The sequence below is a fragment of the Kalmanozyma brasiliensis genome, assembly GCF_000497045.1.
Source record: "Kalmanozyma brasiliensis GHG001 unplaced genomic scaffold PSEUBRA_SCAF25, whole genome shotgun sequence".
Classification (NCBI taxonomy): domain Eukaryota; kingdom Fungi; phylum Basidiomycota; class Ustilaginomycetes; order Ustilaginales; genus Kalmanozyma; species Kalmanozyma brasiliensis.
In genome coordinates, this window is record NW_015961965.1 from 255,908 (window position 1) to 273,575 (window position 17,668).

Here is a 17,668-nt window from a genome sequence, read left to right on the forward strand (position 1 = left end):
AGTTTGCAACAGAGATACTGATGATTGGGGTATAACGACAACAAAGCTACGAATCCAGTGCGTGATGATGCTCAGCTGTTGAGCAGACCGCGGATGGCCATCCTGCCAGGGCCGTCGTCCATATCGGCGGGGGCGGGAGCGGCTGCCCTCTGCTGCTGGGCAGAGACGAGCGTCTCTCGTGCCTCCTGCAACACCAAGCTCGAGTCTCGCGGCGACGGCTGCATCTCGACGTCCCCGCTCGCCGTCTGCGGTCGGGCCTGGTACATGGGCCGGTGGACCGAGACCGAGCTCGATGAGGGTCGCGTGTAGTGTTCGCCCTCGTGCCTCGCGCGCTCATCGTGCACGCCGATCGTGTGGCCACGCATTCGGTTGTACGTCGACACCTTGTCTTCGGCTTCAGGGTCGGTGGTGCGCTGCAACACGGACGGCATATCTTGAGGCGAGGACTCGGTGCTCTGCGGAGCCTGCGTGGCGCGGGGAGCACGGTCAGCCAGTCCGACGTCGATCGAGACCTTGCGGCTGACGGGCGCGGTGGACACAGCCTGGTGGCTAGAGCCGGGACGACGCTGCTCGGCAGTGGCGGCATCCATCGAGTCCGAGTAGCTCCTCTGTCGAGTCAGCGTCTTCTGTCGAATCACCTCGGCTGAGGAGCGTCGCGGCTCGCCGCTTTCGTCGACGGAAGCAGCCGATGACGTTGCTGCCATTGCCGTCGAGGTAGGCTTGGCATCGGCACTGGAAGCGGCGGCGTTCTCGAGCTCGACCAGACGCTCGATATCGTCAAACTCGTCATTGTGGGTACGCTGGCCCGAGCGAATCTGCGAAAGCACCACGGGGTGCAGCGTCCACCATCCGCCCTTGCCCCTAGCCGCCTGGCTTTGCGACGGGTTGCCCGACGAGCAGCTGTCGTAGATGTCCTGTGCCGTCCTCGCCTTCTTTATAAAGATCTTGCCGAGCGAGAGGTTGTGACGCACCGTGTTCTGCCAGCCCTGTGAGTCAGGACCCGACATCGGATAGCCCGAAAAGTTGCTGCTAATCCATGTATAGATCTCACGCAGCGTCATGCGACCTTCGGAAGAGGACGCGATGGCCTGCGTGATCATAGACGAGTAGGAGTAAGGCGGGCGTCTTCGGCGTCGGCTGTGCGCGATGCGGTCCACGGGCACAGCGTGCTGAGGCGGGTAGCCCGAGTAGCCACCGCCGGGACCCATTCGGCCTTGCTGAGGCGCAAACTCGCTCTGGTAGCCGTAGTCTTGCGGACCGCCGGGTCCAGCAGGGAAGCCTGCGGCTTGAGCGTGAGCATGGTGCTGCGCCATGGCGAAGCGTTCGCGCTCCATCGGATCGGCCGAGCGAGGTGGGTGGACAGCGAGTGAGCCAACCGAGCCCCGTGCTGAGCGAGGGGCCGGGTGAACACCGGGAGCAGACGTGTGGTATCGCTGCATCTCGGCGTCCGATGAGACGTCGTCAGGATGCAACATGCTCCCAGCACGGTACGGGTGATCTCGCGAGGGTCGACGGAGACCAGGCGGGTGGTAGGCAAATTGAGGGCTGGCGGCCAGATCCAAAGGCCGCCCCCACTGCGGCGAGGTTTCAAAGTACTCGTTGCGACCACGGCGCTCCATGGGGGAGCGCTGAAGACTCGCAGGCAGGGGCGCTGGCATGCCCGAGGCGGACGGGTAAGCGGGATCCTCCATCGAAAGACTGTCCATGTTGAGCGGTGAGACGGGCGTGCCGGGCCTGGAGCGGTAGTGAGGGCCTCGAGCCATGATGCCCGGATTGGTGAGCTTGGACGGCATCGGACCCGCACCTCTCGACATGTGCGCCGGCGGCAGGGGATCCTGTCTTGGACTCAAAGGTGCAAACAGGAGCGGAGACTGCCTCGAAGATGGTCGGAAAGTGGGTGAATGCCTTCGCGCGCTCAAAGGATCGGCCGCAGCTGGGCCGTGCAAGGCGAGGGCACGCGGGTCCTCCCAAGATCGGGGTGGTGGTGGTGGCACTGGCTCATCAAAGCCGCCATGAGCACCAACCGAAGGGCTGTGGCGACGATTGCCGACGAACGAGCCGCCGCGTCTTCGTGTGGTCTCTGGATGAGGAAGCGAGAGGGTGTTCGAGCGTCCTCGATTACGGTTGGGCCCAATGCCGCCGACGCGTTCGAGGTCTTGCGGGTGAGCGGGCCTGGGCAAGATGTTGAGAGGCTGCGCACGATCGTAGATGTCGCCGCGCGAGCCCGCACGGTGCCTTGCTTCGTGTGCGGCGTGCAGCAGCTCGGAGCGATTGGGCGGCGATCGGTGCTTTGGATCGGCCATGTGTCCGATATAGGTTCCGGTTCCATGTTCGTATGCGCGCGAGGAGGGGCCTGCGAGCGAGTCGAGTGGTACTGGTGGACTCGGACCGTGGGAGCTACGCGAGGGTTGCACATAGGGATGGTGAAGCCACGAGCGTTGACGTGTTTGAGGACTTGGCCTCTGCTCGACGTGGTCGTGGCCGCCAGCGCCGGAAGCGTATGAGCTTGGTTCGAGCACGTGCGGAGGAGGACCCGCGCGCGGGGCAAGGGGCGGACTGTAGCGCTCAGCACCGGACCCCTTCCTCGGTGATGGCGCGTAGTGGTGAGCGTCGTCCATGGGGTGGTCACGGTAGCTGGGGGTGGGAAAGTCGGAGCGGTGACGGGAGTCAAAGCCAGAGGGTGAATGCGGTCGCAGAGAGGCTAGCATCTAGTCCGAAGTATGTCACACGGAGCTCGGACGGCACTGTGGAACGACGCGGTTGAGAGGGTGTATGCCAGGAGAGGCTTCGGAGGGCGAGCAGGAGCACTTGCCGGTTGGTGCGATCTCACTGGCGGGCCCTGTGGAACGGAACGATAGGTGTCCGGAAGGTGGGCGGTGAGCACGAGGAGCAAGAGGGGATTGCAGTGATACTGCTGCTTCCTGTGCGAAAGAGCTGGGCTCGGTGCAATGCTGAGCTTGACAACGAGGTGTTGACTGCGACGCAATGCGAGTGTATCTGCGTGTTGTCAACTGTGAGGCTGCGGTGTTCTCCGGAAGCTAAGTGCTAGGTGCAAGAGAGAGGCGCCAAGAGGGGAGAGCCAAATCTGCAATGGCAGTCAGTTGGCGATCAAAGAGACTGTCGTTGTTGTTGATGATGGTGATGAATAGAAGCGATTGGTGCGCAGAGATACAGAAAAAAGTGATTGAGACGGTGGTGGTAGCGATGATGGTGATGGTGGTGGAGAGTGAGGAAAGGATGAGACGAGGGCGGACGATTGTTATCCAGAGGGCGCAGCAGCATGAGTACGATGCGGGCGGGTAGACGGGGGGGAGGACGGGCGCAGCAGCGAGCAACAGCACGCGGGCGAGCTGGATGGTCCCAAGGAAATGGTATGTGATGAGCGCCAACGCCGATCGTGGTTCAGCTGATTCTGGGTCTGGATCGAAAGCGAGGGCGGCCAGAATGCCCCGGATGAGTCCAGTTTGGGTGCCAGGGCAGAGGAACAGAGACAGAGAAACAAAGAGACAGAGAGGGAGGGGGAGGCAAGGCAGGGGGAAAAGAGCGGTGGCAACGGTGACTTGGACGGGGACGGGGGCGGGGGCGCTTGCAGTTCGGCAAAGCCGCCGTGGGTGGGTGTGGACGGTTTGTGTGGACGGGTGTACGACGAGTGTAAGGTGTCAAAAAGAGCGGTTAACATGCGAGCGCATCATACCACTTGACCCTGAGACGCTACCCTATTGAACCATCAAAGCAGCAGCAGCAGCAGCATCGTCAACAAGGTCATCCAAGCTTATGGATGAAACTAGACTGTTCTACCTGAGTTCGGCTGCTGACACAAAGAAAGGTTGGCGATCGACGCAGGGAGCAGAGACAAGAAGAGAACAGAAACCCGAAGTTCACACACGCACAGACACAACACAATGCAGCTGCTTCCAAAGGAAACAACAAGCACAACCAAACGCATGCATGCGCAAGAGCAGTCAAGCTTGCCAGAAAGCGCTGTCGCACCCGGAGAGAGAGAGTGACACGCGCACCTCTACACACAGACGCCATCGTTGAGCTGCCGAAGAGGTGCAGTTCAACCTTAATTGCATGCGTCGCTTGCACATTTGTGCAGAGCGAGAGGGTTCAGGTGCGCGAAGGCTGTAGGGCTGGGCGTAGCGGGGCTGGAGGGTAGGGGTGATTGCCGAGCCAAGAGGGCAAGCCCAAGTCCGCGACAAGCCTGTTCAATTTAATTATTTTATTGATTCAGAATAGAAAACTCATCCAGGGATCCATCCATCCATCCAATCACCCGCTTACGCCGCACATGGGTGGAATCGCAACCGAGTTTGTGGCATCCTCCCCTTGCCTCGGCAATCCCACGTTGAATTGCTCCTACGGTCGTACTGCCGAGGCTCGAAAAGGAAGAAAAAGAAAAAGAAAAAAGAAAAAGAAAAAACCGAGGCTACTGCACCAACAAGATCAACTGAGACAACAGCTGATAAATTAAACATCAGCCACTAAGGAAATGATTGGTTCCATTCAGACATCGAAGGTGCACACTGATGCAGGGTCAATCCCAACGATGAGACAGAGAGAATTGGAGCCACGAGTCGTTGGTCATTGATCAATAAAGGGGCGTCGAAGAGAGGGTAGCTTTCGAGACATTGGAGTGAGGCTCTCGGCGCGAACTCGTCCTTGTTGATGTTGGAAGCGCTTCATCAGAGGAGCTTCGACGGTGACCCGAACCAAAGGTACGGTTTGGTCCTCGAGAGCGCCGAACCAGACGACCGCATTCGATCAAGGTAAAGTTAGACTTTCCTGGCTGTCTCATGCTTAGCCGCTAAGAAGAGACATTTCTGAGGAATTTTATGAAACAAATACAGTAAAAACAAAGCAACAGACCCCGATGCGTGGAGCTGGTCGATTGGCGGGCGCCAGAGCTGTCATGTCATCTCTGCTCTTCTCTCTTTGTTTGTCCCTTGCCTTGGTTTGGTTTGGCAAAGAAGGGGGCTTTTGCTTTGTTCGATCCACCTGACCGTCTCAGGAAAGCGACAGCAGCGACGGGTCACAGACTAGTGCGACCATGTACGCGAGACGAGACCTGACTCGAATCAGGCGGAATGGCTTGGCCACTTGATCAAAGCCACCTGATACATGGCGGCAGTTTGTGCCCGCGTGTGGATGTGTTTATTGATCCTGTAGTACGGATCCGCAAAGGCGATCTGGTTTGTTGCTGTTGCTCTGGATGCTGGAGTTGGTGATGATGTGGCTGCAAATGTGTCAGGTGTGAGAGGAGAAGCGGCCAGCGTCTCGGCAGAATCCAGACGCGCGGCACGTCGGAATCGAAATCCCCTTTTGCTCGTGTGTTGCATGCTGGCGTGAAATTCTGCGCCACTTTGCTCGTCACCAAGGCGCTCGCTCGGTCAAGATCTCGCCTGAGTTCCACGGTCCGGCAAAGCGGGCCAAAGAGTCAATGGGCCCAGCCCGACGCGCCATTTGAGACGCCGTTTCCATCCCGCTCGAATGCAAAGACTCCCAACGACCGGGCGCGGTCGAGTCCAAGAAGGAGTCTCCCACGCCTTTTCGTGACCGAGCTGGGAGGCTAGCCATGCCTGAGACCATTTGAACATCACTGCGTGTGCGTTGCGCCAGTCAAAGCGTGTAGGCACATGCCGTCAGGCAGACAGTCTTGACGGGCGGTACGGTCTCGAGTGGACAGAGTGGAGGTTTGGGCGGTCGGGGGTGTGCCCTAGTGATCGCTTCCTATATTGTTCGCCCTCCCGTCATTATTGTCGTCTGGACTGATATTCACACTCCGCAGGTCGGGTGGCGAGATGCTTGCTCGTACTCTGCCATTCGCCGGATTAGCCCACGGCATTGATCATGATCATCAAAACAATTTTGCAAGCGAGGTTGGACGTGGACATCCAATGGCTTGGCCTTCCGTCCCGTTCCTTCGATCGAGACAATGGACGAAACTGTGCGTCGAACAATGCGGAGTGAGCACGTCACGCTTTGTTCGGTGAGCACAATGGAGCCACGACAACAATATGGGCAGAGGGGGCTTGCATGAGCGCCATCCACATCGCATTCCGACCCCGAGCCAATGAAAGCGAACATCATGGCGGCAGCCTCAACCTAGCCTTTACTCAGAGAGACTGCGATGCATCACGGGCGCGTTGGCTCGGCTATCGACCCGGCAATTCGGTGCTGTGGCAGGAGCAGATCGTTCACCGAACAAAGTAAGCCATGAGCCCACACGAAGCGGGGAAGCGCACGTTCTGGCGAGGAGAGCAGGTCATAACGTAGATCTGCGTCTGTCTCTTGCCAGATCTCGGAGCCCTTGTTCGGATCTGTGCGCGAGCAAAGGCGAGGTAAGGAGACCGGGGAGCGATCATGAACCCCTGTCGGGGAATCATGTCTCTTAGAGGTTCCATTGCCATGTCGGGCTTCCGTCGGAACGGGCAGCTCTTGGCACGGATCGTGGCTCTCAAAGTCTGCACGTTGACACGCCATCGAGCACATGAGCAGAGACAGCAGCCGGCAACGGATAGAAGATTCGATTCGATGGGCATCCGCTTCCGTTTTCTCTGATGCAGGGCGAGCGGAGTCGGGATTTTGCCCAGACCAGAACAAAGGGACAGGGACGAATCTTGGAGCGTTGATGCGCGTGCCAGAGACTCGGTTTGAATCGTTTGCTGGCATCCCAGTAAATTTCGGCGTCGACATTGCGACAGGCCAAGAGCAAGATTCCATGCAATTGCCGCAAGCGAGGGACGCTTTGTTGAAGCCCATGAACGCAGAGTGAGGGGGAGCGTGCCTGCATCTCGCGTCTCGAGTGTTTTGCGGCCGGCTTTCCGGATGACGATAGACGAGCTGCGCCTCGCGATCGAGTTCATGTTGAACGGGGCACTCCTTTCGAGTTCGGCCGGTTCGCCTCCTTGCTCGATCCCGTCTTATCAGCGTGGGTCCCCGGTCGCGATAAAGCCTGTGGAAGCGAGCATGTTATCCGGGTTTCGTTGTTACAACGCGCCCCGTCAGGTTGACCGATGAGAAATATAAATGGCAAATCATGACGACCACGAGCTCGCCACGAGATCGAACTAGGGTCAAGGTTGTGGTCATCGAGCGCTCGCACCTGTTTCCAATCGGTTGGTACCCTGTCGGCGTGGTTGATCTGCTCGCGTTCGGTGGTCCGTGACGAGTTGGCCGGTAGGGTCCCACGTTCGCCCCGTCGTGGCTCTATCGCAATCTGCGAGGCCCCGCTTGTCCAGCTGGCAGCGCTCTTGCTCTTCCTGTGCCGTGCTTTGACGAGACGGGGTTTGGCCGCGGCGCGTCGCGCGTTGGCCAACCGGTATTCATTGATCGACCGGAGCGACGATGCAAAGCTAGACCTTGGGGCTCGATGCTGATCCAAGAGCGCTATTGTATGCAGGCCCATGGTAAGTTCGTCCGAGACGAACCGTCTCCCCAAGCCACCTGACCATTGTGCGCAAGAGACCGCCATTATTCGAGAAGGGGCAAGAATTGACCGCGGCGTTCCGCGCTATTGTTCCTCTCGATTGTTGACCTTCGAGCCTGCGGACTCGGAGTGTAAGTTACGTCCTGCAAATTTTGCGCGAATCAGAGCCATTGTGACGATTGTCTGCCCAACGCCACTTGAGAACAACAATGAGAGTCGCAAGTCTCGTCACCTCAGGAAGCTGTCTTGACTACTAGCAAACAAGCCAGCAAGCCAAACCTCCAGGTCTTTGGCCCAAAGCGGCCAGACTCGTCGGATCCGTGATTCTCTCAGCGTAAACGTGAATGAGACAAGCCTTTGTGGCAGACATTCGTGCTAGTGTTGTGTCTGTGTGTGAGATGCTACGAACCAAGCCACTGGCCGATCTGGACGGTCTGTCAAAACCAGGATGTGAGGTCACCCATCGGTAGGCAGGTGACAAGCTTTGGGGTCTCCTCACGCCTCACGCCCAAATTCAAATTTGGCGTAGCCGAGCCAGCTGAGCTCGCCAGAATCCGCTTTGGGGTTCACAACTCCGCCTGCATCTCGAGTGTTTGCTCCTCTGCTTAGCCTTGTTTCTCCTGATCATCGCCAAATTCTTTTTCAACAGATCATCGCCCCGCTCTATCAACTCAGCTTCGGCAGCGTCTCGCTTAGCTTCGCTTACGCCCATCCATTTCCCAGCTAGTGTGGCTCGCTAACCTTGTTGCTCTCATTCCACAGCAATCCCCAAACAAGGTCGATTATGGGTCGATAAAGGAGCCTCATCCATCCATCCACGCTGGCTCAGCAACCACGACCACGAATGCGGTGAGGTGGGCTTTGACTCGAGTTCCTACTGTTCTACGTCGTCGGGCTCATACACGTCATCCTTGAGCATCGTCCATTCGATTTGGCTGACGTCTTCTCACGGGCTGACAGGCTTCCGAACGCTGCAAGCTGAATACCTTCGCTGCCGCTCGCGTCCACAGAGTACCCTGTCCTGGTTCGACTCCAATTGACGGGCAGAGCCACTGAGCGCGGGTCGTCGAAAGGCGAGTCATAACGCGCGCGGTGTTGCTTCAGCACTACTGCACCAGGGCGCCGTGATCCGCGCAGATTGATCCGGCCCGTCACCCTTGTCACTAGTCATCAACACAGCTCCGAGATGCGCACGATCTTCTCATGATCTTATTGCTACGCTGCGGTCGCCTCAATTGATGCAGGAGCGAGCTCCGGCAGGCGATTCGCTTACGATCTACGTTGCTTGCTCGCGTACCTCGACGGCCTGCTGAAGGATTCGGAGCCGGATTCGCTCAACGGTCGAGTTCCCTTGAACCCGCCTATTTTCCCACAGATGCAGGGCCCTTTGTTTGCTCGAGAGCTAGCGTCTGCACGCACAGCTGCAGTCCAACTGCCTGTTCGCGCTTCTAACGTGCATATGTCCGAAACATTATTGCCGTTCAGTAAATGGGTACCGTCACGATCCGGCTGCAGTCGGCGCTGTAGGCAAGGTTTCCTTCTCAATCTCAGATGCCGTCACACCCTCCTCTTCGAGCATCATAAGGCCAATCAAGGCGGGATAGAAAAGGTCTCGGTGGCACGAAGGACGCCTAGTGTTCCGTCCTGCAGAAGTCGGGCCTCGAATCTAACGAAATGGTCTGATTCGTCGGACTTGACTTTCGGCACACAAAGCTCGCTTTGGTTCGCCGTCGACGTGACACACTTGCTCTAGGCTTGCTTCCATTCAAACGTCAAGGCGATAATTCGTTCGCGACTGTCTTAGCGGCGGCGAGCAGTCGGCGAATCAGCGGGCAAAGGAGCTCTGAATTCTCGAGACGGCATGACAAAGAGACTGAGACGGCACAGGTCGCAAAGCACCAAGAGGCAACTCAGCAGGGAGACGTGGGGGCCGCTTTTGACAAGCTGTCGTTACGATTTCGAACTGCAGAAGCGGTCGGTGTGCAGAAAAGCTCCCATTCGATGAAACGCAATACACGCGAGAGTGGCGCGCTTAAGCGGATATGAGCCTGCAGCTGGACACCGCTCGTACCTTGCAGCTAGACTTGGCAATCTCGGCTGCAAGGTGTTGACCGGCAGGAATGTGAATCTGACTCCCGCCATAAGCCTCATCTCCCGAAAAAACGCACGCCTGCGAAGAAGACACTAGCGAGCGGCGCGAAGGACGCAGATTGCACGACTCTGCAGTCCTCGAGATAGGCCCACAGCTCGTCGCATGACGCTCCTGCCCGTTCGAGCCTGGAGCATAGCTCCTCGACACGCAATGCGAGACCAAGCCCAGTGATGTTCCGGCACATCCGTTCATCTACAAGTCTCACACAGCGATCTGACGGCCTCATCGTGGCGTTCCCGCAGCTACGAAACACTTGGGCACTCGATTGGGAAGGAACGATGCTAGCTGCTGGACCGACTACCATTTGTTAGTTTCTGATAGCACGGAGGGACAGCCTGGACCCAACCGGAACGGGCCATGATCGGAGTGGCGTTCTGTGCAAACAAGCAACACAACAAGTCAGTCCAGGCCAGGGCTTTGTTTGGTACCCCGCCATTGGCGAATTCAACACCAGCAACAACTTATCCCAAAAGCCGTGCATGCTGCACCTGCACGATGCCCGGATAACGGATGACTCGGACGCACTGGTACTAGCAACTTGGCAACGACACCGTCTCAGCGCCACGTTCCGATCGAGATTGTGTCTGTCGCTCAGCCCTGGCTCTCGCCGGCACCACCAACGCCTTGGGCTGCTCTTCGCCAAAATTTAAGCGACAACGGTGGCTTGGAGATCGCATTTGCGAGGCTTTGATTATTGCTGCTCCCGAGATCGCGTCCGTTGATTTGCCCGCCTCGTGGTGTGTCACTCGGGACAGCATGTGCCTGTTGGACAACACGAACCCCGAGCGTCCAAGTGGCCGCTGCTATACGACTTGACCCCCTAATCTCTGTCGCCTTACTCGATCTTCCTCTCATGCAGACACTGTACCGCATCTCACTCTGCCACGGCACGCCATGCAAGCGAGAGGCAGACGGAGGTGGCAAAGCGCCTGAGACCTGGAAGGCAGCCCGTCTGACCTCTTTCTGGCGCGGCCTTTGATTTTGCTCATCGTGGCATAGCAGTCCGGTAGGACACTGATGTCGGGAACCGCGGCTTGCCGGAAACTGGGTCTTGCTCGTCCATCCAATCAGACCCTTCTTTCCTACGGAGTGGGGAAAGCGAGCATGCAGGTCCGTCGGCTTTACCGTCCCTCACTCTCCGGGCTTCGTGTGCCATCCGGAATGCCGCTAAGCGCAACCAAGTTGTTGACGACGATGCAGAGGCGACTAGATTGTCTCAGGACGGCCGTGGACGCGGCGTCCGGTGATGTTACGGCCTTCGGTCACCCTCGAGAGGCGGCGGCGGCTCGCCTGTGCGGGAGAGGTTCCCTTCTGCATGCGGAATCTGCAACCGACTCGAATGACGCGCGCGCTTATCGGCCCGATCAATTGGCTAATATGGCCGATCTCATATCCTGAGCGACGCAAGCATGACCCTTCACACGACCCGCCCATTCAACGATCGTGACCACAACAATCACATTGCGACTGCACTCAATCAGTACAAGGAGGCAGAGACATAAGCAGAAGGAATGATGCCCTGTCTCGACTGATCGTGCGACATTGCTCTCCACCAGTCGTCCGAGATCTTCTCCGTCAGCCAAATCTGCTCGCCTTCGGTTGCTTGAAGGTCGTCTGGATCCGAACCGTCGCCGTAATCGTACAGCACCTGAGCGGTCCCCAATGTGCCCTGTGGATGGCTCACTGCTGGCTGTGCCGCTGCTGGTGCTGCTGGAGGGGGAACGCCCGCGCCGGTCTTTGTTGGCGGAGGCAGTGTCCTTGTCGGTGATGTGATCGGCGCTGCTGCTGGCGTTTGGGTATTCGAAATTGTCCTCGAGCCCAAATTGAGCGATCCAAACGTCTTTCCGCTCGTCAGTCCAGCAGGGACCGAAAAGCCGGGCTTCTTGCTGGCACTCGGTGCAGGTGGCGGCGCGCCTTTCGAGCCACCCAACCCGGTCCTAGCAAACTGGTCCCGAAGCGCGTTGGTCACGGCCACGCCCGCCGCTGCTCCAGCTGCGTTGCCCGCAGCACTGGTCGCTCGGTCCGACAATCCACCTATCCCGCCGCGTTGAGGTGTGGCAGGGGCTGCAGAGCTCGCAGCAGCCGGGGGAAGACGATGCGGCCGCGAGGCAAAGTATTCGTCCAACAGCCCGAAGAAAGCTTGCTTTTCGGTCGCGGGTAGGTTTGCGATCATCCTGAACGAGGTCGTGCTCCGATTGAGAGGTTGCGTCCTTTCCGTACGTGCGTGAATGGCGCAGAAGACTGATGACAGCTTGAAAGTGGAAGGCTGGTAGATGCGATGGGGAAAGGGACATGAAGACGAAAGCGCACGGGCTTGCTGAACCCTGAAATCTCCACTTTTGAGAAGGGGGCTATGCACCGGTCATTCGGCCGGCAGTGGCCCCCTGCCCGACACCATACCTCTCTGCTCCGCGCTCTGCATCTTGCTCTGTCGCTCGCGTCACTGCAGCAAGCACACACGACGCAAACGCACACACGCCACAAGGAGCTAAAAGCTGGTCAGAATATCGAATCGCGAAAACTAGAGTACAGAGAGGTGCAGACACGAGGGCTATGAACAACGGAAACACAAGATGCAGAGAGGGAACAAGACGGGTCAAAAAGGCAGTTCACTTTTTGGCCTTCTTGTCCTTCTTGTCCTTGTTGTACTTGTCCTTGTTCTTGGTGCTCTTTCGTGACTCCTTGGCGAGCTTCTTGGCCGCCTTCTCCACCTTCTTGCGCTCCTTCTTGTCGGCCATTTTCGACTTGTACTTCTTCTTGCCCTCGCTGAGCTCCTTCTTGTCCTTCTTGGCCTTCTTCTTGTCGGCGGGATCTGTAACGCCGACGGCGGCGGGCATGGTCTCTTCCTTCTCCTCCACCTCGTCCTCGGAGTCGTCATCGGAAGAGTCCTCATCATCGTCTTCGGCGTCCTCGTCCATGAGATCGCCGGCCGCGGCCTCGATGGCCTTGATAGCCTTGCTCATGGCATCGGCGTTCTTGCTGGGCGCCTTGCCCGTCTCGTAGAACGCAAGCCTCTCCTCGACCTGCACCGCGAGCACCTCGCCGAACTTGGTCGTGGGCGTCTCGCTGAAGCAGTCGATGCGCGAGGCGATCGAGATCTTGTTAGCGAGGAAACGCGACATGCGGCCCTTGTTCTTGGGCGCAGCACGCGCGATGGCGGACGCATGGTAGATGAGACCGTACTTGGGAGTGTTGCCCTTGGTCTTGAGCGCGCGGAAGAGCGCCTTCTCCGCACCCAGGATCTGCACCGTCGAAGCAGGGTACTTGGCCAGGTTCGTCAGCGAACCAGCATGGCTGATCAGGCGCGCACCGATGATCTCACCCAACAGCGCCGACAGATTCGGTGCGACGAGGTGCATCTTCTCGATGAGGTACTTGTGCATGTTCTTGCGGTACTCGCCCAGGTTGATGACGCGCTCGGCAAAGTTGAGGATGTTGTGCATGTCGAGCTCGCCGATCTCCTGCCCCATACTGGCGCGCGCGGCGTCGAGGATGTTCTTGGCGGTGGTCTCGTCACCGTTGAGCAGATCGGTCATGTCCTCCACGTCCTCCTCCGAAAGACGCTCCTTGTTGCGGATGAGCTTGGCCAGCTTAGCGTACGTCAAGTTATCAGAGGTCAACTTGACGAGCTCGGGGAAGTGCCAACCGTACCACTCGCGAACGCGCATCGCAAAGGTGTTGACGTCCTTGTCGAGCGTATCCAGCAGCGCAATCGCCTGGATGATCATGTTATCCGATCGGTTGACGTTGAACTTGACCTTGGAACGCGAGTAGCTGTGACCCAGACCCAACTGCGCCTTGGCCAGATCACCATCGGCCATGCCCTTCAACAGCTTCTCCGCATGCTGCCTCACACCGCGGATCAACTCGAGCGACGTCTCGCCGGTATCACAAGGAATGCCCAGCTCGCCCACGATCGACGACGCAAGGTTCCTATCCTGCACACCGAGCACCACACTCTTCTTCTTGCCGGAAGACAGGTTGAGCGTCAACAGCGACTTGAGGTAGTCGTTGACGACGCCTTCGGAGATGTCGAGCGAAGCTTGGAGCGCATCGAGGGCGTTCTTGAACGGAGAGAATGAGAGGAGCTTGACCATCTTGCCAAACGTGTTGACCTCGTTGACGCTCTCCTGCACCGCGCGGGTCAGCGCACCGATCTCCTCGACGGCGGCCACCTCGAACACGGCGCACCCGGTCGCGCACTCGAAGAGGATGTGCGTGGGGGCGGACGACATGGTGGGCGATCAGCTAGGTTAGCCTAGCCTGGTGGAATCGAAAAGGTTGGAAAGTGTGACTGCGCACAGGGGCGACAGTGTCGGATCGCAGAGGCTCGGTGCTGCGATGAGTTGAGAGCGTCTCTTGCTGTTGAGAGACGATGCGAGCCAAGTAGGGACTGTAGTAGGTGATGAGAGCAGCTATGGTTGTCTGATGGCGATGAACAGGACTGTCAGTGGCTCGCTGCAGGCTCGAGAAGAAAAATTCAAGCTTCTTGGAAACGGCTCTTCTCGACGAAAAGCAAAATTTGACTTTTTCCCCAGCGCAGGCTCAGCGGCCACACAAAAATCTCAAAATTGCCCAGCATCACGTGCATATCGAGATCCTGGCTGACTTATCGGCGATTGGGCCCTTGTGAAGCCCCTCAGACTGTGCGGTGATCGAGTGGAAATTGCGCCTGTCCAGAGCCTTGACTTTTTGACCCAGCGCTGCGCTCAGACCGCGTCGTCAGTCAGTGCAGCTCCACACGCTCAGCTTGTCAAGCAACACTTTCGTCTTCCACCTTCTCGCTCTTCTAACGTCGCCTCCTCCCTCTAGCTATTCTCGCGACTTCACCTTATTTGCGACTGCTGGTGGCATCGAGTCTATCTATCCTAGAGAGCAGACCGCATACCGACTCATCAACGGCGCAACCTCAACCTCGTATCCACCCTTCGACCCCGGCGCCAGCAACTCACCACAATGTCGCGTTCATCGTACGACCGCTACCTCACGATCTTCTCCCCCGACGGTCGGCTCTATCAAGTCGAATACGCCTTCAAAGCGATCAACACTGCGGGGCTTACGTCCATCGCCGTTCGCGGGCGCGATTGCTGCGTCGTGGTGGGTCAAAAGAAAATCCCAGACAAGCTGATCGACCCTACGTCCGTCTCCAACATCTTTGCGCTCACGCCCGAGATCGGGTGCATCATGACGGGTCGCACTGCCGACGCTCGTGCCCAGGTGCAGAGGGCCAAAATGGAGGCGGCAGATTTCAAGTACAAGTACGGCTATGCGATTACGCCGGATCTGCTGGCGAAGAGACTGGCGAATATGAACCAGGTGTATACGCAACGCGCTGCGATGCGACCGTACGGCGTGAGCATGATGCTCGTCGGGGTGGATGCAGAGCGAGGACCCCAGATTTTCAAGATCGATCCAGCAGGCTACTACGTCGGATTCAGAGCCGCCGCTGCAGGCGTGAAACAGACAGAGGCGACGAATTTTTTGGAGAAACAGTTTAAGAAGTCCACCAACACGGACGCAAGCGTTTCCGCTACCGACGCAGCCGCCATAGAGGCCCAGAGCATCAGTGAGAGTCTCACGCTCGAACAGACGTTGGATCTCGCCGTGAATACGCTGGCCACCGTGCTGGCGCAGGATTTGAAGCCAACCGAGTTGGAGGTGGCCATCGTAGGCGGTCCAGAAGCGGCAAAGTACAGACTCGGAGGCGAGGAGGAAGGTGCAGTGGAACAGTTGGATTCCAGTACACTGCCAAAAGAGGTTCAGACGCAGAAGAGGTTCAGGAAGCTAGATGATGATGAGATCGGAGTCATTTTGGAGAGGTTGGCTGAACGAGATTAGCAGCTGCAAATGCAATTGATGGGTCTTTTGACAGATGTGCATAGATTGTGGTGTCTGAGTTGAGGGTCGAGCTTGAGCGATGGAGTGGTGGTGTGAGTGCTGAAGTTTGGAGGCTCGAGCTGGGATGGCGGTGCAGCATTGCTTGCGCCCTTTCGTCCGGTTCTGCTCACACCGACCCCTTACAACTCACGCAGCAACGACACAAGCCCGGTCACCTCACCCAGCGACCGCTTACACAAACAGAACACACACGTCCGATCGGATGTAAAAGATCTTTTGACTTGCTTCGACGTGCCACTTTCCTCCGCCTAGTGAGCCTCCCTCCTCCTCGGCGCGCACTTGAGAATGTCATCCACCCTGAGGATCATCTCTGCGGCCTCGGTAGCACTGACGACGACCTGCCTCTTGAGCTTGTAGCTCTCCCTAACGCCGCGCTCCTTCATATCCGCCACCTTACCATTGTCAAGATCCAGTCCCGCGGTGGCATTGCCTTGCTGATGAGCGGCGCGCAGCTGGGCGACGAGCTCGCTCGAATCCAATCCGGCGTTATCGGCCAAAATCGTCGGCAGCTGTCGGAGCGCCTTGGCGAAGCTTTCGGTCGCAATGGCTTTCTTACCCGACGTAGAGCGCGCAGCCTCGTCGACCACTTTGGACATGGACATCTCTGCGCAACCTCCACCGAGGAGCACCCTCGTCTCGCCCACCGTCTGGGACAAAACGGACAGTGCGTCGTGCAACGACCTCTCTGCCTCGTCCAACATCTGCGTTGTCGCACCCCGAAGCACCACCGTGCACGCCTCGCCCGCAGCCACACCCGAAAACTTGATCAACTTATCCTCGCCAATCATCACCTCCTCGATCTTGCCGCACGAACCGATCTTGACCAGATCCGGTCGATCAAACGTACTCGCAATCTCACCTCCCGTCACCAACGCCAACCGCTCCACACCCTCGAAATCCGCATGCTCGATCGACATGATCCCCGCTTCGGCCAACAGACTCTCGGGGTAGTTGTAGATCAACTGACGGTTGACGAAACACGTAATGCCGTGCGCCTTGATCTTGTCCACCTTCGCCTTCATTTTCTCGCGCTCGGCCCGTTCGAGTTCGGCCAACTTACCTGTGCCTTCGACCCGAACGCGCGCGCCGAAGACCTTGATCTTGTCCGTATCCATCGAGGTGTTGGCGATGAGGATCTTTGCGTTTTGGAGGGTCTTGGGACAGTTGGTGCCGATCTTTTTGTTGAGGATGAACCCTTCGTCGAGGTACGAGTCGGTGAGTTTGCCTCCTGGCTTTTTGATGATCTGGATGTGCTCCAGGTTGGTCGAGCCTTTGAGACGGAGAACGGCATCGACGGCGAGGTTGGCAAAGTAATCCTTGTCCGCACTCAAGACCTTGGAGCTGAGGGTCGTGCGGGCGATGTTCATCAGATCCTCCCGGAAGGTGGTGGAGTCTTTACCGTGATCCTCCGCCGTGTCCTCGAGCGCCTTGAGGGCTGCAGCAGAGGCAATGCGGTATCCCTCAACAATGGTCTGCGGGTGAATTCGCATCTCAACCAACTTCTCCGCCTCGCGCAACAACTCGGCCGCCAAGACGCACACGGACGTCGTACCATCCCCGACCTCGTCGTCCTGCACCTTGGAGATGTTGACCAGGATCTTGGCCGCCGCGTTGTCCAGGTGGATCGACTTGAGGATCGTCGCGCCGTCGTTGGTCACCACGATATCGTTCGAACCGACAGATTGGAGGATCTTGTTCATACCCTTGGGGCCGAGCGTAGTCTTGACGAGATCGCCGAGAGCAACGGCGCCGACGAACGACGAGAGACGGGCATTCTCCGCTCGTTCTTGTGTCGCCTCTTGGGCGAAGATGGGTGCCGACATGGTGGGCTATGTGGTCGCAGCTGGCTGGGTCTCGAGTCGGGTGCTGCTGGATCGTCGCTTCGTGCGGTACCGCTGTGGAGCTCCAAATGTGTGCTTGATCAGTACGCAGCGGGTGGGTGGTGCTGCGGGAACTGATGCGAAGATGGTCTGCAAGAAGAGTGAAAGTGTTGCACTGGCGCAAGAAGCTTTACTGAAATTTGACTGTGCGCAGCGCTGTTGCTCAGCAGTGCGCGCTTGGTTGTGTGTGTGTGTCTTTGCGCTCAGGATCTTCTCAACGCGTCCCTCGCACGGCAGCAGCCCAAAGGAAGAAGCGAGAAGAACAAATTTCGCTTCAAGCTGCCTCGCTTTTTTTTCGGTGCAAGGTTG

The 17,668-nt window shown here is 58.0% G+C and overlaps 5 protein-coding genes across 5 annotated transcripts; 1 reads left to right on the forward strand and 4 right to left on the reverse strand.

The window, feature by feature from the left end:
• Positions 1-71: 71 nt before the first annotated feature.
• Positions 72-2,708, reverse strand: PSEUBRA_003823 (Transcription factor, fork head; the record flags this gene model as incomplete). Its single annotated transcript, XM_016436914.2, has 1 exon — positions 72-2,708. The coding sequence occupies one exon, from the start codon at positions 2,706-2,708 to the stop codon at positions 72-74; it is 2,637 nt and encodes an 878-aa protein (XP_016291816.2).
• An 8,350-nt stretch (positions 2,709-11,058) lies between these two features.
• Positions 11,059-11,754, reverse strand: PSEUBRA_003824 (Src homology-3 domain protein; the record flags this gene model as incomplete). The annotated part of the gene is made up of 1 exon (XM_059465176.1): positions 11,059-11,754. One exon carries the CDS (start codon positions 11,752-11,754, stop codon positions 11,059-11,061), a length of 696 nt encoding a protein of 231 aa, XP_059321449.1.
• Positions 11,755-12,190: 436 nt separating this feature from the next.
• On the reverse strand, positions 12,191-13,816 carry PSEUBRA_003825 (Nop domain protein; the record flags this gene model as incomplete). The annotated part of the gene is made up of 1 exon (XM_016436913.1): positions 12,191-13,816. One exon carries the CDS (start codon positions 13,814-13,816, stop codon positions 12,191-12,193), a length of 1,626 nt encoding a protein of 541 aa, XP_016291817.1.
• Positions 13,817-14,537: 721 nt separating this feature from the next.
• PSEUBRA_003826 (Proteasome alpha-subunit, N-terminal domain protein) lies at positions 14,538-15,419 on the forward strand (the record flags this gene model as incomplete). Its single annotated transcript, XM_016436880.1, has 1 exon — positions 14,538-15,419. The coding sequence occupies one exon, from the start codon at positions 14,538-14,540 to the stop codon at positions 15,417-15,419; it is 882 nt and encodes a 293-aa protein (XP_016291818.1).
• Positions 15,420-15,727: 308 nt separating this feature from the next.
• PSEUBRA_003827 (Chaperonin Cpn60/TCP-1) lies at positions 15,728-17,302 on the reverse strand (the record flags this gene model as incomplete). The annotated part of the gene is made up of 1 exon (XM_016436915.1): positions 15,728-17,302. The coding sequence occupies one exon, from the start codon at positions 17,300-17,302 to the stop codon at positions 15,728-15,730; it is 1,575 nt and encodes a 524-aa protein (XP_016291819.1).
• Between the last annotated feature and the right edge of the window lie 366 nt (positions 17,303-17,668).